Source organism: Nyctereutes procyonoides, unplaced genomic scaffold, assembly GCF_905146905.1.
Source record: "Nyctereutes procyonoides isolate TBG_1078 unplaced genomic scaffold, NYPRO_anot_genome, whole genome shotgun sequence".
NCBI classification, from domain to species: domain Eukaryota; kingdom Metazoa; phylum Chordata; class Mammalia; order Carnivora; family Canidae; genus Nyctereutes; species Nyctereutes procyonoides.
This window is the reverse complement of record NW_026575020.1, coordinates 4,122,058-4,140,128: the sequence shown is the minus strand read 5'-3', so window position 1 is coordinate 4,140,128 and position 18,071 is coordinate 4,122,058. Positions and strand designations below refer to the sequence as shown.

The following is an 18,071-nucleotide window of genomic DNA, read 5'->3' as shown; positions in this document are numbered from 1 at the left end:
GCATGGTCACACTGCAGTGTCCCCAGCCCTGGTGCCACAGGGCCAGACAGGGGAGACTTCAATCTCTGGGGCCCATCGTCCTTCCCAGATAGCGCTGTCCAGCCTGAGAGGAGGTGTCACTGATGCTATCCAGGGCTGGCGACACATGGCCCCATTCTTGGCCATACTTAAGATCTGGAACTGGGCTGAGAGGCCCATCCTGCCCAGGTTCACAGTCAATCTCTGTCCCAGACACTTCACCCTAGCCTGTGGGGCTGTGGAGCCATTTTGTGACATGGGGACACACATACGCAGGCACCGCATGGTTGTACCCAGTAAGTGATATCATCAGGGCACGATGGTATTGTCTCCTCCCTCTGCTCCTCTAATATTTTTTAGTCTTTATAGAAATCCTGCCTTGGGGCGCCTGGGTGACTCAGTGGTTGAGCGTCTGCCTTTGACTCGGGGCGTGATCCCTGGGTCCCAGGATCAAGTCCCACATCGGGCTCCACCCAAGGAGCCCGCTTATCCCTCTGCCTGTGTCTCTGCCTCTCTCTCATTGTGTCTCTTATGAATAAATAAAATCTTAAAAAAATAAAAAACAGGGATCCCTGGGTGGCACAGCGGTTTGGCGCCTGCCTTTGGCTCAGGGCGCGATCCTGGAGACCCAGGATCGAATCCCACATCGGGCTCCCGGTGCATGGAGCCTGCTTCTCCCTCTGTCTGTGTCTCTGCCTCTCTCTCTCTCTCTCTGTGACTATCATAAATAAATAAATTAAAAAAATAAATGCTGCCTTTTAGTGAGGCCTTCCTTAGCGGCCCTGACTAGAATTAACCTTCTACTCCCTGTCCTCTTTCTCAGCTTTATTTCTTTTGCACCGATCACTATATAACATACTTGGTACTTTTTATTTTTTATCCCACGTAGCACCCATCTCCCTTAGCACGTAAGCTCCATGAGGGCAGAGTTTTGGTGCCTTGTTCACTGTCCCGTGTCAGTACCTGGAACAGCTTCTGGCACATGGTAGATGCTCAGTAAATATTTGTCAGGTGGATGAATGAAGTGGGGTGGGAGGGTCGCAGAGGCTGCAGGTCATCTCCCCCCAAGACCCTGAGAACAGGGTTGGGGCACATGCCTCAGTTGCTCACTCTGATCACCTCTAAAGCTTGTGATCACTTAAATGGCCGATTTGGTCTGAGATCAGTAATCATAATGTCCGGTCCTGGGTAGAAATGAAAACTCCAAGACGGGTTAGTGGTAAAATTCCTCTCTTGTCTTCCTTCCCAGCTTGGCCAGGGTGGGGAAGGCTCAGGCCCCAAAGGGTGGGCGCCTGGTTTCCTGGTTGCCCTGCAGCACCTCCCTAACACCCCCACCAGTCCCGCTGCATCGCGTCTGACCCTTCAAACTCTTTCCAGGCCTGAAGATCCTCCGGACAGGCGACCTTCTGTCCGCAGGCCCTCAAGGCTCCCTGTCCTCTCCGGGGAGCTTCAGCCTGCGGCTCCCAATACCCCCCGCCGGCTCCGTGGTTGCCTCACACACAGGACCTGCCTGACCTCTCCCTTGGCTCTACAATTACTTAACACCAGGTTCGGAGGTAACAGCAAAACAAGTAGACAGTGGCTTAAACAGAGAAGCTGGTTTCCCCCCCCCCTCTCTTTTAAGAGATTTTATTTATTTCTTCATGAGAGACACACACACACACAGAGGCAGAGACACAGGCAGAGGGGGAAGCAGGCTCCATGCAGGGAGCCCGACGTGGGACTCGGTCCCAGGATCCCGGGATCACGCCCTGGGCTGAAGGCAGCCGCTCAACCGCTGAGCCACGAGGCATCCCTGTTCCTCTTACATAAAAGGAGGGTGGTGGGCTGTTCATCGATGGCAGGGAGCTCTGCGCCCCAAAGTCCTGGGGGAGCAGGCTCCTTGCAAACCCCTCCCTGGCTATGGCCCTCGTTCTCCACGGTCAGGTCAGCAGCACTGCACGCAGCGCACGGAGCTGGGACGAAGGCTGGAGAAATAAGCGCACCAAGGTGTCTCCCAGAAGCTGCCCCCGTGACCGACTGCTCGCACGTCATTGGTCAGGATGACCTTCCGCAAGGAAGGCTGGGAAATGTAGTCTTTCCCCCTCCAGGTGGCCTCGCGCGCAAGAAGGGGACTTTCACCCGCACGGTCACAGATCTGCTCCTGTTACTGGCCCTCTCCGCTTAGGTGGTGATTCAGAGAAACTCAGTTCCCTCAAGTCGGGCAGTCGGGCCCTACCAACTGAATAATTCTATTCAGGTTCTCAGCGGCTTGCATGATGCCCAGCCGCGTTGGTCTTCACTCAGCGGTGATCTTTACTCAGTCTACAGATTCAAGTGCTAATTTCTTCCGGAGACATCCTAAAAGACACTCAGCTCTCTGGGCATCCGTTAACCCAGTCAAGTTGACACATACAATTAACCATCACATGGTTTTCAACATAGCTTGCAGACATCCTCAGATTTTGCAGTGGTGCCACACATGAGTAACAGGCACCTGAGAAGGATTCCTGGCTGTACAGGTTCAGCATCATATTAGAACTAGAATCCATATATTACTTTTATAATCTGAAAAAAATTATGGGGATCCCTGGGTGGCGCAGCGGTTTGGCGCCTGCCTTTGGCCCAGGGCGCGATCCTGGAGACCCGGGATCGAATCCCACGTCGGGCTCCCGGTGCATGGAGCCTGCTTCTCCCTCTGCCTGAGTCTCTGCCTCTCTCTCTGTGTGTGTGTGACTATCATAAATAAATAAAAATTAAAAAAAAAAAAGAAAAAAATTATGGTTATTTTCATCTGGAAAGAAGACATGTAACATTTATTATATTTGTAAACTATAGGAAGATGCAAAGAAGAAAACATAAATCACCCAAATTTCATTATCCAAAGGAAAACATGACATTTTGCTGCAACTTGCAGTTGGCCTTTCTTTCTTTTCTTTCTTTTTTTTTTTTTTTTTGTTTTTTTTCTTAAGAATTTTATTTATTCATGAGAGACACACAGAGAGAGGCAGGCTCCCTGTGGGGAGCCCAGTATGGGACTCCATTCCAGAATCCGGGATCATGCCCTGAGCCAAAGGCAGACGCTCAACCACTGAGCTATCCAGGTGTCCCTGCAGTTGGCCTTTCTTTCTTTCTTTTTAAAAATATTTTATTTATTTATTTATTCATGAGAGACACAGAGAGAAAGAGAGAGAGGCAGAGACAAAGGCAGAGGGAGAAGCAGGCTCCTTGCAGGGAGCTGGATGTGGGGATCCCAGAACTCCAGGATCACGCCCTGTGCAGAAGGCAGGCGCTCAACCCCTGAGCCACCCAGGGGGGCCCACCTGCAGTTGGCCTTTCAATGCACAATAGCATACTTAAATTTCAGATTGCATCAGAATTAACTGGAGTGGTTTCTTTCTTTCTTTCTTTCTTTCTTTCTTTCTTTCTTTCTTTCTTTCTTTCTTTCTTTCTTTCTTCTTTCTTTCTCTTTCAAGATTTTGTTTATTTATTCATGAGAGACAAAGAGAGAGGCAGAGGAAGAAGCAGAATCCGTGAAGGGAGCCGAATGTGGGACTCGACCCCTGGACTCCAGGATCACACCCTGGGTGGAAGGCAGGTGCTAAACTGCTGAGCCACCCAGGCGTCCCTCTTTCTTTCTTTTTTAAAAGTAGGCTCCACTTCCAGCATGGAGCCCAACATAGGGCTTGAACTCACAACCCTGAGATTAAGGCGTGAGTGGAGATTAAGAGCCAGACTTCACCAACTAAGCCACCCAGTTGCTCCTAACTGGGGCACTTCTTAAAACTAGTACTTTTAAGTCATCTAGTTCTGGAATGGACCTGATCATCTGAATTTCTAACAAGCTCTCAGGTCATGCTAATGCTGCTGGTCTAGGGACCACACATAAAGGAGCACTGGTATGTGGTTTACACCTTGGCTTTTCCAGGTTAGGTCTCCAAACAGCAGCACTGGCATCACCTGGGAAATTGTTGATAATGCCTCTTCAGACCCCACTCCAGACCTACTGAGTCAGAAGTTGCAGTTCAACAAGATCTCTAATGGATTTGTTAAGTACAAGTTTGAGAAGCACTGGTTTATGTTTGAGACTCACACTAAAAGCTTTTTAAAATTTACTGTATTTGTAAAGATTTTATTTGAGAGAGAGAGAGGGTAAGTGAGGTAGAGAGCATGAGCAGGGGGTAGAGCAGAGGGAGAGGGAGAAGCAGACTCCCCCTGGGCAGGGAGCCTGACACTGCAAATTCGAGGACCCTGGGATCATGACCTGAGCCAAAGGATGATGCTTAACCAACTGAGCCACCCAGGTGCCCCTAAAACTTAGCATTTTATTACACTATTTACACAGTAAAACACACCATTTTATAATATAATTCAATGAGTTTTGGTATATGGATAGTTTTTGTATCTTTTTTCCCTGATACCCAATACAATGACTTTCCTGTGCTGTTAAATGTTCTGGGAAAATATGATTTTTAATGACTCTGTAATACATGGTAAGGGTGTACCAGTTTAACCATTCTTCCATTGTAGGACACTTATTCTATTCCCAATTTTTCACTAGTGTAAATAGCTACCATGAATGCTTTTGGACACAAACCTTTTGTTTTCTGGACTTCAGAATAATTTTCCAGAAGTGGAATTACAGAGGAGAGTGACACTGGGTGGGTCAGAACAGATATCTATCACTCTAGAAGCCAGTTAATGAATTAAAAAAATTTTGTCTTTGGGTTTTAGGAAAATATGGCCAGAAATCACTTAAAAAATTCCCTTGCAGCAGGAACAGTGGGTTACAATGTGTTTTAAAAGAAAAGGCTTAGTAAGCTTATTGTATTTATCAACTAATGCAAGTTTTGAATCCCTTCTTTTCTTTTCTTTTTTTTTTTTTTAAAGATTTTATTTATTTACTCATAGGAGACACACAGAGAGAGAGAGAGAGAGAGAGGCAGAGACACAGGCAGAGGCAGAAGCAGGCTCCACACCGGGAGCCCGATGCAGGACTTGATTCCGGGTCTCCAGGATCGGGCCCCGGGCCGAAGGTGGCACTAATCTGCTGAGCCCCCCGGGCTGCCCGAATCCCTTATTTTCTAACTATTCTTTTGCAATTCTAATGGATGTGACCTGTATTTATCTAAGCAATGTTTTATGTGTAGAAAATAACTATTCTATTAAGGGTCTAAATGTATATATAACCAGGTTTATTAGCACTAGAATTTTTATCTTCTAGAATGTCAATTGGCTTAAGGAATGAAGTCAAGAGATATATTCACTTGTAATCTTAGCAAGTACATTGCTGATCAGGAACAAATTTCTACTTTTTAAAAAAGATTTTATTTATTTGAGAGAGAGAGGGAGAGCAGGGGAAGAGGGACAAGCAGACTCCATGCTGAATGTGGAGACTGAGGTGGGGCTCAATCTCAAGATCCTGAGATCATGACCTGAGCTGAAATCAGGAATTGGATGCTTCTGCTTATACAAGGTAAATGTTTGACTTTTTTTTTTTTCCTAAAGAGGGTTTATGTGCTTTCCTTCTATAAACAAATGCATACTTAGATGGGAACTGATTTGTTGTTTTTTTAAATATTTTATTTGAGAGACAGCATGTGAGATCACAAGTGGGAGTGCATAGAGGGAGAAGCAGACTCCCCACCAAGCAGGGAGCTGGATGCAGAAATTGATCCCAGAACCCTGGGATCAAGACCTGAGCTGAAGGCAGATACTTAACTGAGCCACTTCACCTCTGATTTGTAACCAGGCTTCTTCACTCTATAAGGTCCTGGGTATCTTTTCATGTCAGTCAGTAATATATATGATCATTCCTAAGAAGTACCTGGTATTTCTCATTGTACCATAATTTGTTTAAGCTAATTATCTGACTGAGGTCTCCTATTGTTGGACATTGTTCCTTTCAATTTTATTATCAACTTCAGTAAGCATCTTTGCATGTGGCTTTTCTTGAGATAATTGTAGATTTACATGTAATTTTGAGAAACAAGAAGTCCCTTGTACATTTTGCCCCACTTTCCCCTCATGGTAGCATTTTGCCAAATTATGTAACTACGAGAGATTTCCTGTGTTTGTGTTTCATGGCTTTTTGCATGTCCTCTTTTTTTAAACTTAAATTCAATTAGGCACATGTCCCAATTCTTTTTCTTTTTGAGAGAGGGAGAGAATGTGGGGGTGCAGAGGGAGAGAATCTTAAGCAGGCTCCACATCCACTGCAGTCTGAGGATGGGCTGTCTCATGACCTGTGGTGAAATTAGATCAGATGCTTAACCAACTGACACCCAGGTGCCCCATGTTCCAATTTTTATTCTGAACTACATTTCCTAAAATGAGAATTACTAGCACAGAGTTTGACCTTTTGGCCCGGATTCTGATGAAATGGCTCATTTTTCCAGATCTTCATCAACCCGACCGTTGGGGCTAGGTTTAGGCCCCTGTAACTTGAGATTACTTTTCTTCTGGCATGTTTAAAAAAATTATTTATTTATTCATGAGAGACCCAGAGAGAGAGAGAGAGACAGAGATATAGGCAGAGGGAGAAGCAGGCTCCATGCAGGGAGCCTGATGTGAGACTTGATCCCAGGACTCCAGGATCATGCCCTGGGCCAAAGGTAGGCGCTCAACTGCTGAGCCACCCGGTCATCCTCTTCTGGTACATTTTTAAATGGCTTTGTTTTTGACATTTAAATATTGTCTGTTTGAACTTAACTTTGGTATAAGATGTGAGGAAGGGACTGGATTTATCATTTATCTTCTAAATGATTAGCTAGTTGCTATAATGTAATTTACTGAGATCATCAAGAATTGTCTCCTGATTATCAAAATAGTTGTTAAAACGATTAAAAAACTCCACACACCCCCCCCCCCCAAATGGGATGCCTGGGTGGCTCAGCGGTTGAGTGTCTGCCTTTGACTCAGGGCATGATCCTGGGGCTGGGGATTCGATCCCACATCAGGCTCCTGCAGAGAGCCTGCTTCTTCCTCTGCCTGTGCCTCTGCCTCTCTCATGAATAAATAAATAAAAATCTTAAAAAAAAAACCCAAAAACCAACCATGCATATTTGAAACTACTTGCTCATGGAGGGCCAAGGCCTTCAGACTGTGAAGGAGATGAAGAGCTTTGTACCCATATATAGAAACCTAGGGAAATATCTGATTGGCCTTAATTAGGTCAGGATGCCTATCTCTTAGACCTATTACTATGGCCAGGGGCTGTTAGGTAGGTACACCAGCAATAGTTCTTGGTAGGGGAAGTGAAGAGGGGTATATTTTAGAGTAAAGAAAAAGGTATAATGCAAGGGAAAAAAAGGCAACCAATGGGTTGCAATGTTTAGAACATTTTATTAAAGTAAAATACTGTTAGAATTAAGTGAAATAGAAAAACATAGTAAATATTTACAAAAACATTGATAACACCAATCAAGTCACACACAGAAATGCCTTAAAAAAACTTCTAAGTTGCAAATTATGGAGATTCTCCAAAATGGATATAACCGCTCACTGCTGAGTATTGATGGCATTGGTATAAGATCTCTCTGTCCCCCCACTTTTCTGCAATCCAGTGCTCCCTAGATATTTGTTGTTTGGGAGATTCAAACTTGGGAGACAGCTCGAGGTGACAAGTCAAGAATTGAGATAGTCACATAACTTATGGCCTAATTTTTTTCACCCTATTGACTGTGTTGAGGCTATACAGACATAGCCAGGCTGTTTCTCTTCAGCCTCTGCTAACATTCAAATGGATAAATTTCTCAATGCTTGAGGAGAAATTCCGCACATGAAAGGCTGAGCGGGGAGTATTTGTACTAGAACTATAAAATTCTATCTGATGGAAAATTACCTATAAAACTAAGGTAAAACAGAATTAATCATGTGGTATCTCATATTTACTGAAAGTAGGAAAAGAGGTAGACTAGACACTTTTACAATTTTAGCTTAATGAGTAGTCAATAAGCTATATTATGACGAAGTGACCATACAACCATCTCCAAAGTCCAGAAGAACTTAAAATCAGATTCTAAAGACAAGAGACACTCCAAACAAAGACAAAGCAGAGAAGAAAACAATGCCCAGGAGGTGGCCATTATTCGGACAGTATTATAAAAGGGTAATAGATACTTGTACTCTACACACTTCACTTTGATGGTTCTGGATTAAAACTATCTCCCCCAAACAAAATTCAGAGGGGAAGAAATGAAAGGATTCAGGTTAATTCTAAAACCTGTCTTGGGCTCAACAAGACCGTTACTTAAAATAATCACATTTTAGAACAGATCATCTTCATCTGATTCTTCGAGGTACTTTATAGGTTTCCTTGCACGTCCAGATTTGGCCCGAGGAGCCACAGCTGAGTCTAGGTCCAGATGGAAGTCTTCACTCTCCCCCTTGGATTTCTATAAGAGGAAGTCCAAATAATTTGCACAATGTTAGTCTGACAGCAACATATCACTGCAAAAAATACATCAACAGACTACAATTCAAGGAGTTTCCTTCCTTCTAATTAGTTAGAAACAGAACTAAGTAAGGCAACTCTCATTGACTAAGTGGCATATTTTTAAATGTAACTTTGTCATAACTAGTAAAAGCTAAATGGATTATGAGATTTACATTTTTTTAAATTTTTTATTTATTTATGATAGTCAGAGAGAGAGAGAGAGAGAGAGAGAGAGAGAGAGAGAGAGAGGCAGAGACATAGGCAGAGGGAGAAGCAGGCTCCATGCACCGGGAGCCCGACATGGGATTCGATCCCGGGTCTCCAGGATCACGCCCCGGGTCAAAGGCAGGCACTAAACCGCTGCACCACCCAGGGATCCCGAGATTTACATTTTTTTTTAAACATTTATTTATTTGAGAGAGAGAGAGAGAGAGAGAGAGAGAGAGTATAAATGGTGAGGGCAGGGGTGGGGAAGGCAGAGGTAGAGGGAGAAGAAGGCTCCCCACTGAGCAGGGAGCCTGACATGGGGCTCAATCCCAGAATCCTGAGATCAGGACCTAGCTGAAGGTAGATGCTTAACCAACTGAGCCACCCAGGCACCCCACATTTATTTCCTTAAAAATGTGTCAGATTAAAAAAAAGTGTCAGATTACTAAGAGCAATCTTGGTTTTTAAAACACCTAGAACAAATGGACTGACTAGGATAAATACTCACCTTGTTTGTGGCTGCTTTAGAAATCATCTTCTCAAAATTAGAGTCAGAATCATCAGAAGTGGATGGCTTCCTTTTGCGGCGATTTTTGGTTTTTGGGGGATCAGGCTTTTGAGAGACATCAGAATTTAAGTCTGGATCCTTTTGGGTTCCTTTTGGTGCAGCCCTTTTTTTTTCACCTGTAGTGGAGGAGGAAGACTGACCTGCAAATCAACACAGGCATTCATCATGTGCCCACTCTTAGATAAACTGTTCTGTGAACTTTCTTTAGCAAGCTGTTGATCGCTTATATTTAACATAAGAAAAAAAATCTCACAGAGCTGAAAATACATTACAGAACCAACATATTTTTAAGCATCTTTTTTTTTTTTAATAAGAAAGCACTCTTTTTATTTTTTTTTAATTTTATTTTATTCATTCAGAGACAGAGACAAAGGCAGAGTGAGAAGCAGGCTCCATGCAGGGAGCCCGACGTGGGACTCGATCCCAGATCTCCAGGATCACACCCCAGGCTGCAGGTGGTGCTAAACCACTACACCACTGGGGTTGCCCAGCACCTATTTTTTTTATAGGTTTATGTATTACAGTAAACTTTTATACTGCTTATAAACTCTGTCCCTGTCATATAAATGAGCTAGATAATGCCTGGCATTTTGAGAAACATGCTGATTTTAAACCTTTTAATCACCAGTTTTGATTATGAAGATCTAAATAGTTGCTTCCATTTGGAAAAGGTTTAATTTCATTAAGAGTAACTTTTGGGAATAAAAAATTGAAATTGACTTGTGGCAGCCAGTTACTTAATCCCAATATTAACCCATCTGAAAGACTGAAGCTCACTTTTTGGTGCTATCTTCTTCACGGCCACCTTCTTTTTAGGAAGGGGGTTTACAATTTCAGTTTCAGCCGAGAAATCAGCAGTAGAACCTGGAGAAAGTGGTACACTGTCCTTGGCATCATCAGCATCAAGGTCCATTACTTCAAATGGAAAGGAAAATAGTACACATAAGCAACACAACAAAATCTGTTTCCTGCTCTGAATCCCCATTTAAATACCAAGTCTGAGACTTTTCTTGAATATGTAAAACACACGCTTATAAACTTTTATCTAATTTCTGGATTCTTCATGGGCAGGTGTTTTTTGTACCTTTAGCGTCCAGCACAGTAAATGGCAAGCACATGATTACGTTCAGTATACCAAGTGTAGAACCTCCTTCTGAGCAAAACTAATCCTAATGAACATCAATGTAATGCTACTAAGAACCCACATTTATTTTCCAAGGCAGGACTTAGATAATGCAGTCTGGTTAGAACCCAGCTGGATCTGAGTGCCCCAGTAAAGCAAGACATCTCACTATTTTTACTTAAATACATACCTGAGGGGGCACTTTTCTGTGGCTTCAGTTCTTTGGCAGTACGTCTAGAATTAAAAAAAAAAACAAAACAAAAACCAACATTCTGACAACCAATTCTAACTGTGTCAAGCAACAAAGAATATATCATTGGCTACTGACAACAATCATGATAAAATTCATATGAGAGAACATACTTTGGGGAAGCTTTGGTCTTATGTGGGCTGACATCTGATGGAACAGAATCCTCATCTTGAATTCTTTCTTCAAAATCTGAGAAACTGTCGTCTAAATCCAAATCCACTGTGAATTTGGTTTTTGCTATAAAAAACATACATAGACAAAGAATAAATGAGGGTTAACAGAAGTATTTAATCTACAGATTGATAGAACATTTCATGAAGATTTAAGCTTTCATCTTCTAAAAGATGCTTTCATTTTTCAAAAACTTAATAATCACTGCTCTATAACAATTCCTGGCCATTTAGATCTTTCAGCACATCTAGCATGTTGTTCACTTTTCCTTACTTGCTGCTCTCCGTGGCTCTACCTCTCGTGGAGGGACATCAAAGTTACTTTCATTACTGCTCGTATCTGATTCTGAATCAGACCAGGGGTTTCTCTTCTTTCCTTTTTTGACGGGTTTAAACGGCAATGTAGTTTGCTTCTTTGTCTTGGTACCTAGAAGGGAGATAGGAATTAACAACCTTTACATGTTCTTCGACTCACTTTTCTCCATCTATAATCCATCCATCTTTCAAATATTTATTGAGCTCTGTGCTGGTATTGAGAATACAACGGTGAACAGAGATGGACATAGTCCCTCTTCCTGGAGCTTAGAGCTTGGTCATCTAATCCCATAAAGAAATACAATGTGTCAAAAAAAAAAAAAAAGAAAAAAAGAAAAAAGAAATACAACGTGTCTATGTGTTTTAATAAGAGGCTGCTCCAAGAAATGCTTGAGCTGAGATCTGAAGTTTAAATTAGAGTTAACTAGTTGAAGGCAGGTGGGTGATGAAACATTCTAGCACAGAAAACACCATGTACAAAGGCCCTGGGGGGAAAAATGGTACATTTAGTAAACTGAAAGAAATCCAGGGGGATCCCTGGGTGGCTCAGTGGTTTAGCGCCTGCCTTCAGCCCAGGGCATGATCCTTGGAGTCCTGGGATCACGTCCCACATCAGGCTCCCTGCATGGAGTCTGCTTCTCCCTCTGCCTGTGTCTTCTCTCTCTCTCTCTCATGAATAAATAAATAAATAAAATCTTAAAAAAAAAAAGAAAATAAAATAAATCCATATGGCTAGAAAGCAGAAGTTGGGAGACAGTGGCTCGTCTTTTAAGGATTTTGTTTTACTTTAAAATGTTTACTGATTTAAGTAAACTCTATACTTAACTTGTGGCTTGAACCCATGACCTTGAGGTCAAGAGTTCTATGCTCTACCCACTGAGCCAACCAGGAGCCCTAAGGATTTTGTTTAAACAGGGAACCAGGGATCCCTGGGTGGCGCAGCGGTTTGGCGCCTGCCTTTGGCCCAGGGCACGATCCTGGAAACCTGGGATCGAATCCCACGTCGGGCTCCCGGTGCATGGAGCCTGCTTCTCCCTCTGCCTGTGTCTCTGCCTCTCTCTCTCTGTGACTATCATAAATAAATAAAAGTTAAAAAATAAAAATAAAAAAAAAAAATAAACAGGGAACCATTATGACTAGATTTGCATTAAAAAAAATTCTCCCAGGCTGCAAGGTAGAGATTGGAAGGGGGCAAGAATAGATGTAAAGAGATCAGCAGAAGGTTGTTGGAAGTCAAGGCAAGGAAGAGAATTCAAAGAGAAAACAATGGCTAGGAACATACCTTGAGGCCTGTTTAATGGCTGACTCACTAGTCCTGACCCAAAGATTACAAGAGCAGCCTCCTTCATATTCTTTTTTTTTTCCTCCTTCATATTCTTATCAATATACCTGTCTACTTCATATATCCTAGTTTAATGTAATCTTATCTAGCATCCTCCAACAATGGTTTCTTTAACTGTCTGTAATCTGGTTAAACTATTTTTTTACTATTTCTCAATATAAAGTTCCCTTTCACTCTGTTAAGGGGGACTTTTCATTGTCCCATGTGTATTATGTGCCCATTTTTCTTTTCAATCTAGAATACCTAAATCTTATCTACTCTTCAAGACTCAACCTAAGTTTTACCTCTCCCATAAAGCCTCTACAATGTACATGCACCCACACTGATCTCGCCTTTCAGTTCCTACAAAGGTTAGTATATACTGCTTTAACTCTTGTTCTTAATAAATCTCTTGAAGGTAAATGCCATGCTCTCCCACTTCTTGTGTCCTCATATTATTTAAGAGTAATAAAACTCACGGGAACATGAGTGCTCAAAATACTCAACTGATTCTTTGGTTTTATATGCTAAAAGATCGCTAGCTAGGTTTAAAGTTAAAAGTGTGCTGCATGCATTAGATGGTCAATATATAATTTTGTGCAGTATGCAGTATGGCATACTTTTATTATTTCTTTAGTTTAATACTAAGATGTTTCCATATGTTTTATTCATCTTGTATTCCCCACAGAGCTGAGTACACATTATCTATTAACAAAAGTAGATACTTAAAATTAGACTTATAGATTAATCAATGTAATAGAGTTGAGAATCCATAAATAAACCTTAATATTTATGGCCAATTGATTTTTGACAAGGGTGAAGACAATTTTAATTAATTAATTAATTAATTATTCATGAGAATACACAGAGAGAAGACAGAGAGAGAGGCAGAGGCACAGGCAGAAGGAGAAGCAGGCTCCATGCAGGAAGCCCCACGTGGGACTCGATCTGGGGTCTCCAGGGTCACCCCTGGGATGAAGGCAGGTGCTAAACCGCTGAGCCACCCGGGCTGCCCTATTTTTATTTTTTTAAAAACACTTCATTTGAGAGAGAATGTGAGAAAGAGAATGAGCTGAGGGGGAGGGGCAACGGGGGGTGAGAGCAGGGAGCCCTATGTGGGGCTCTATTCCAGGACTCTGGGATCATGACCCGAGCCAAAGGCAGACGCTCAACCACTAAGCCACCCAGGTGCCCCAAGCCTCTGACTCTTGATTTTGGCTCAGGTCATGATCTCAGGGACCTGAGAACAAGTCTCATGTGGAGCCCTGTGCTCAGGGTAGTCTTTCAGATTCCCTCTCTTTTTCCCCTGCCCCTCCTGGACTCATGCACCCGTGCTCACTCTAAATAAAACAAAAATCTTAAAAAAAAGTTAGAATACATAAAGATATCTTACAACTAACTCAACAACAACAAAAGATAAATAACCTACTTAGAAAAATGGGCAAAGGGTCTGAATAGACATTTTTCCAAAGAAATATAAATGACCTTTAGGCACATAAGATACTCAAAATAATTAGCCAATAGGGAAATGCAAACCCAAACCATGAGATACCACTTCATATCCACTAGGATGGCTAGAACAAAAAAGAGTGACAAGGAATTAACTGTGTTGGTGAGGATGTGGAGAATTGGAGCCCTCCTACGCTGCTGGAGGGAATGTAAAATGGGGCAGCTGCTCTGAAGAACATTATGGCAGTTCCTCCAAAGGTTAAACCTAGAAAAATATGACCCAGTAAAATTCCACTCCCAGGATCTACCCAAAAGAAATAAAAACCTTAAGTCCACGTAAAAACTTATATACAAGTATTCATAGCAGTGTTCATAACAGCTAAAAAGTGGATATAAGCCAAACACTAATCAACTGATGGATAAATAAATAAAATGTGTTATATCCATACTATGAAACACACTATTTGGCAATAAAAAAGAATGAAGTATTGATACATGTTACTATATAGATGACCACCAAAAACATGCTAAGTGAAAAATGCTGGGGACAAAAGACCAGATGTTGTAGGATTTTATTTATAGGAAATGTCCAGAATAAAGTAAATCTAAAAACAGAAAGTAGATTAATGGTTGCCTACGATAGGGGAAATTGGTAGGAAATGGGAAGTGACCATTAACGGGTAGAGTGTTTCTTTTTGGTGCAAAAAACTTTTAAAACTGTTGAGTATACTAAAATGATTGAATGGTACACTTTAAATTGATGAATCTTAATATGTGAATATCTTAAGAAGTTAAAAAAAGGTAGATATTCAGCAAAGGTATAATCAAATGTTAGTAGAATTCTTTTTTTTTTTTTAGAATTCTTAATTCTATTAATTTACTGAGTGCTACTTACATCCCAGGCGTGGTGTTCAACTAGAGGGATAATATAAACATGGCTAAGATGTGCTCATTGTTCTCAAGTAGTTTTATATATTAATATATATTACAGTCTTATAATTGGCTAGAAAGTGGAATTTAATAAACTGAGAGTGTTTTCTTTGGATCTCAACTAAGGAATTCAAGTTGCTGAATTAACAAACTATTTAAAAATCCTTTCTAGGGATACCTGGGTGGCGCAGGGGTTTAGCGCCTGCCTTTGGCCCAGGGCGTGATCCTGGAGACCCAGGATCGAATCCCACGTCGGGCTCCTGGTGCATGGAGCCTGCTTCTCCCTCTGCCTGTGTCTCTGCTTCTCTCTCTATCTGTGTGACTATCATAAATAAATAAAAATTAAAAAAAAAAAATCCTTTCTAAAATAAATCATATCCAAGGACAGTATTAGGGAGATTCAAGTAAACTCCAGACATAGCCCTCCCTCATATTACTCAGCAGGGCTTTCTAATCATCTATGCGGAATGTACTAGGTATCAGACACAATTTAATCTCAAGTCTATACCATTTTACTAAAATATTTTAATACCTGGTTCTCTTTTCTGTTTCTTCTCCAACCTTTGTTTCAGACCTTCTATTTCGATACTCTCTTCTTGAGGGCTCCCTTCAGTGTTTTCATTCTAAAAGACAAAGATGGTCAAGCTCTGCCAACTTATTTGGAAAAATGTAAGGTCAAATATACAAATATATATCTGGTCAGAGTGATTTTTTTCTTTAAGTTTTGGTTAAGAGCTCTGAATAAAGGTACGGATATAACTTTTCCAAGATACTTAACCATCAAAAAAATGAGGATCACAGGAAAGCAAAGTTATGATTAAATATAGGATTAATTGCAAACTATGGGATTAGAAATTTTATATCATTTGTTCAGTTTTAAGCTGAAAAAAGTTTTATCTATAACTTTTCAATAGTACCTTAGTTTTATTTTTTTTGAGAAAGGTTTTATTTGAGAGAGAGAGAGAGAGAAAGAGAGAGAGAGAGAGAACACGAGTGGGGGGAGGGACAGGGAGAAGCCGACTCCCCACCGAGCAGGGAGCCTGATGTGAGATTCTACCCCAGGACCCTGGGATCATGACCTGAGCCAAAGGCAAAGCTTAACTGACAGCCACCCAGGCACCCTACCTTAATTTTCTTTTTAATTTTCTTTTCTGCCTCTGCTTTCATCTCTATGGTCACTCGGGGGATGACTCTTTTCCCGCAAGGAGAAGGCAAAACTTCAGCCATTTGTGTTTTTTTCCCCTTTCCTTTCCCTCCTTTCCCTGAAAGTCCTATCTGTTCTTCTTGTTTTTCCTTTGTTTCAACAGCCTACAAAAGAGATAAAAGAAAGCAAGTTTATAAGTCAACAAAGACACTACAAAAATCAGGCTACTTTATAGAAATAGAATAAAAGGCAACAGTTAAACTGATTTCAATTTGTTACATCTTAAGATAAATTTTTAAAAATTTATGTGTGCTATCTCTATACCCAATGTGGGGCTTGAACTCATGACCCTGAGATCAAGAGTCACAAGCTCTTCCAAATGAGCTGGCTAGGCATCCCTCGACTTAAAAAGTAAATTTGTGATAAGCTGTGCCACAACTAAGTAATACCACCAATAATAGTGAAGATATCATTAAGGCCCATTTGACAAGTGTGGAGACAAAAGACTGGGTTCTACTCTTGATTCTACAATTTAAGCCTTCTGAAGATAAAAAGGGGACACTGTGCTGGGGACAAAATACATAGATACATATAAACATATTTGTAAACTCAAATAAGAAGTGAAAGTATGGGATTCCACTTGTATATCCATACGGAAGTATGACAATATAAAACTGTATGTTAAGTGTTCTAGCTTAATTTATGAAATGCTTTTTCTTATCTTAAAATAGTGTAGGAAAACAAAGCAAATTAGGGAGATTTAGATAACAAAGTATCTTCTGAATCTACTGATTAGCTAGCCCAGAAGGTAAACATCTTTGTCCTTTTCTGTGTTGACTTGGGAGATTGGATTGGTCTTTTTCCATATTTAAATTATCTTTATGTTCTCAGTCACAGTCAGTCAGAAATCAACTCCTACCTTTTCCTCTTTGTCCAAAAACTTCTAGGTAGCATGTTTCCGGGCATCATTTACTTTATTCTAACAATCGTTTTTTTTTTTTTTTTTTTAATGTGTTATCTTGGAATGTTTTCTTATGCCTCTTATATTCTTTGTCTTGCCAATTATGAAATTTCTTGACAAAGACGTATATTGCTAGAATGTTCTATTTCATTAAAACTCTAACATGGGCATTATGAACTACACACCTCCAGCTCTTCAACGAAAGTAGCCAAGTCTTCTTTCCACAAATCTGTTGGACTCTTTTTCTTTAATGTTTCTAGTTCTTGCTCCTTCATAAGACAGTCAGAAAATTAAGAATTAATTTATAGGCATAAATAGCACACAATTTTCATGAAGCACAGTTTTTACTTTCACCATTAGAAATGAATAACATGTACCCTCCATTAACAACTCACTTTTTCATTTCTCAGCTTGCACAGTTCATCCTTCTTCTCCTTGGTGAGATACCAAAGAGGCATATCAAGAAGGTAGTTAAAGGTTGGTCCAGAATCTCTTACAGAGTCACTCTTTTCAGCTTCATTTTCATTGTCACTCTCTTCATTCTCTTCTTCATCTGGTACCTAGAGGAAGAATTAAAATGTAGCTTTAACAGGAAATGTGAAACAGAGACATTAGATTATACGTAGTTTTTAGTAACATAGAAAATGCTAATTAAGAAATTACCTTTTGCTGAGCTTCTTTCCAAGCCTTCACAGGATCCGAATCATATCCCCTCTGAATCAGAACTTTAATTAATTCTTTCTTAGGCTTATTTTCTATTAAAAAAAATGTAAACAAATAATTGTTTTGAGCGATATTTTAGGATAGGAATATGGTTTTACCATATTAATTCAAAAGATTAAAACTAACAATTAAGCTGTCTTTGTTTTGCATCAATTTATACTTCGTGGTATAGAGAGGTCTTTTTCCTAAACCGACAAATGTAAATTACCACAAGGGGGACAGTCAAATCACATATGAGATTGTTGACCTGATTGTTAACACTAAAAGAACAGAAGACAATCAAAACTTTTATTTCTAAAAACAAAAAACAAACAAAAAAAAACTTTATTTCTGATAAGTATCTACCTCAATTATATTCTCTTTTAAGATTTTTAACATTTGATTGGACAAGATTTTAGTGCCACCAACCCAAGCACTGATTTCTGCATGCTGTATCCATTCCGGTTTTCTAGAGTGCCTTTCTTCTAGTAACGACT

At 40.7% G+C, this 18,071-nt stretch overlaps 1 protein-coding gene across 2 annotated transcripts in view; it reads right to left on the bottom strand.

The window, feature by feature from the left end:
* Nucleotides 1-7,327: 7,327 nt before the first annotated feature.
* Nucleotides 7,328-18,071, bottom strand: part of TOP2A (DNA topoisomerase II alpha) — a 29,272-nt gene continuing 18,528 nt past the window's right edge. Inside the window, exons 25-36 of one of the 2 annotated variants that reach the window (XM_055332347.1) lie at nucleotides 17,536-17,627; nucleotides 17,268-17,432; nucleotides 17,058-17,141; nucleotides 15,893-16,075; nucleotides 15,300-15,390; nucleotides 14,946-15,089; nucleotides 11,027-11,179; nucleotides 10,696-10,819; nucleotides 10,523-10,566; nucleotides 9,987-10,124; nucleotides 9,150-9,349; nucleotides 7,328-8,393 (exon numbers count right to left, since the gene is read on the bottom strand). In XM_055332347.1, coding sequence (XP_055188322.1) covers nucleotides 8,265-8,393; nucleotides 9,150-9,349; nucleotides 9,987-10,124; nucleotides 10,523-10,566; nucleotides 10,696-10,819; nucleotides 11,027-11,179; nucleotides 14,946-15,089; nucleotides 15,300-15,390; nucleotides 15,893-16,075; nucleotides 17,058-17,141; nucleotides 17,268-17,432; nucleotides 17,536-17,627 — 1,547 coding nt within the window. In that variant the 3' untranslated portion in view covers nucleotides 7,328-8,264. The remainder of the gene's footprint in view (nucleotides 8,394-9,149; nucleotides 9,350-9,986; nucleotides 10,125-10,522; nucleotides 10,567-10,695; nucleotides 10,820-11,026; nucleotides 11,180-14,945; nucleotides 15,090-15,299; nucleotides 15,391-15,892; nucleotides 16,076-17,057; nucleotides 17,142-17,267; nucleotides 17,433-17,535; nucleotides 17,628-18,071) is intronic. The other variant, XM_055332357.1, reaches the window with a different exon arrangement.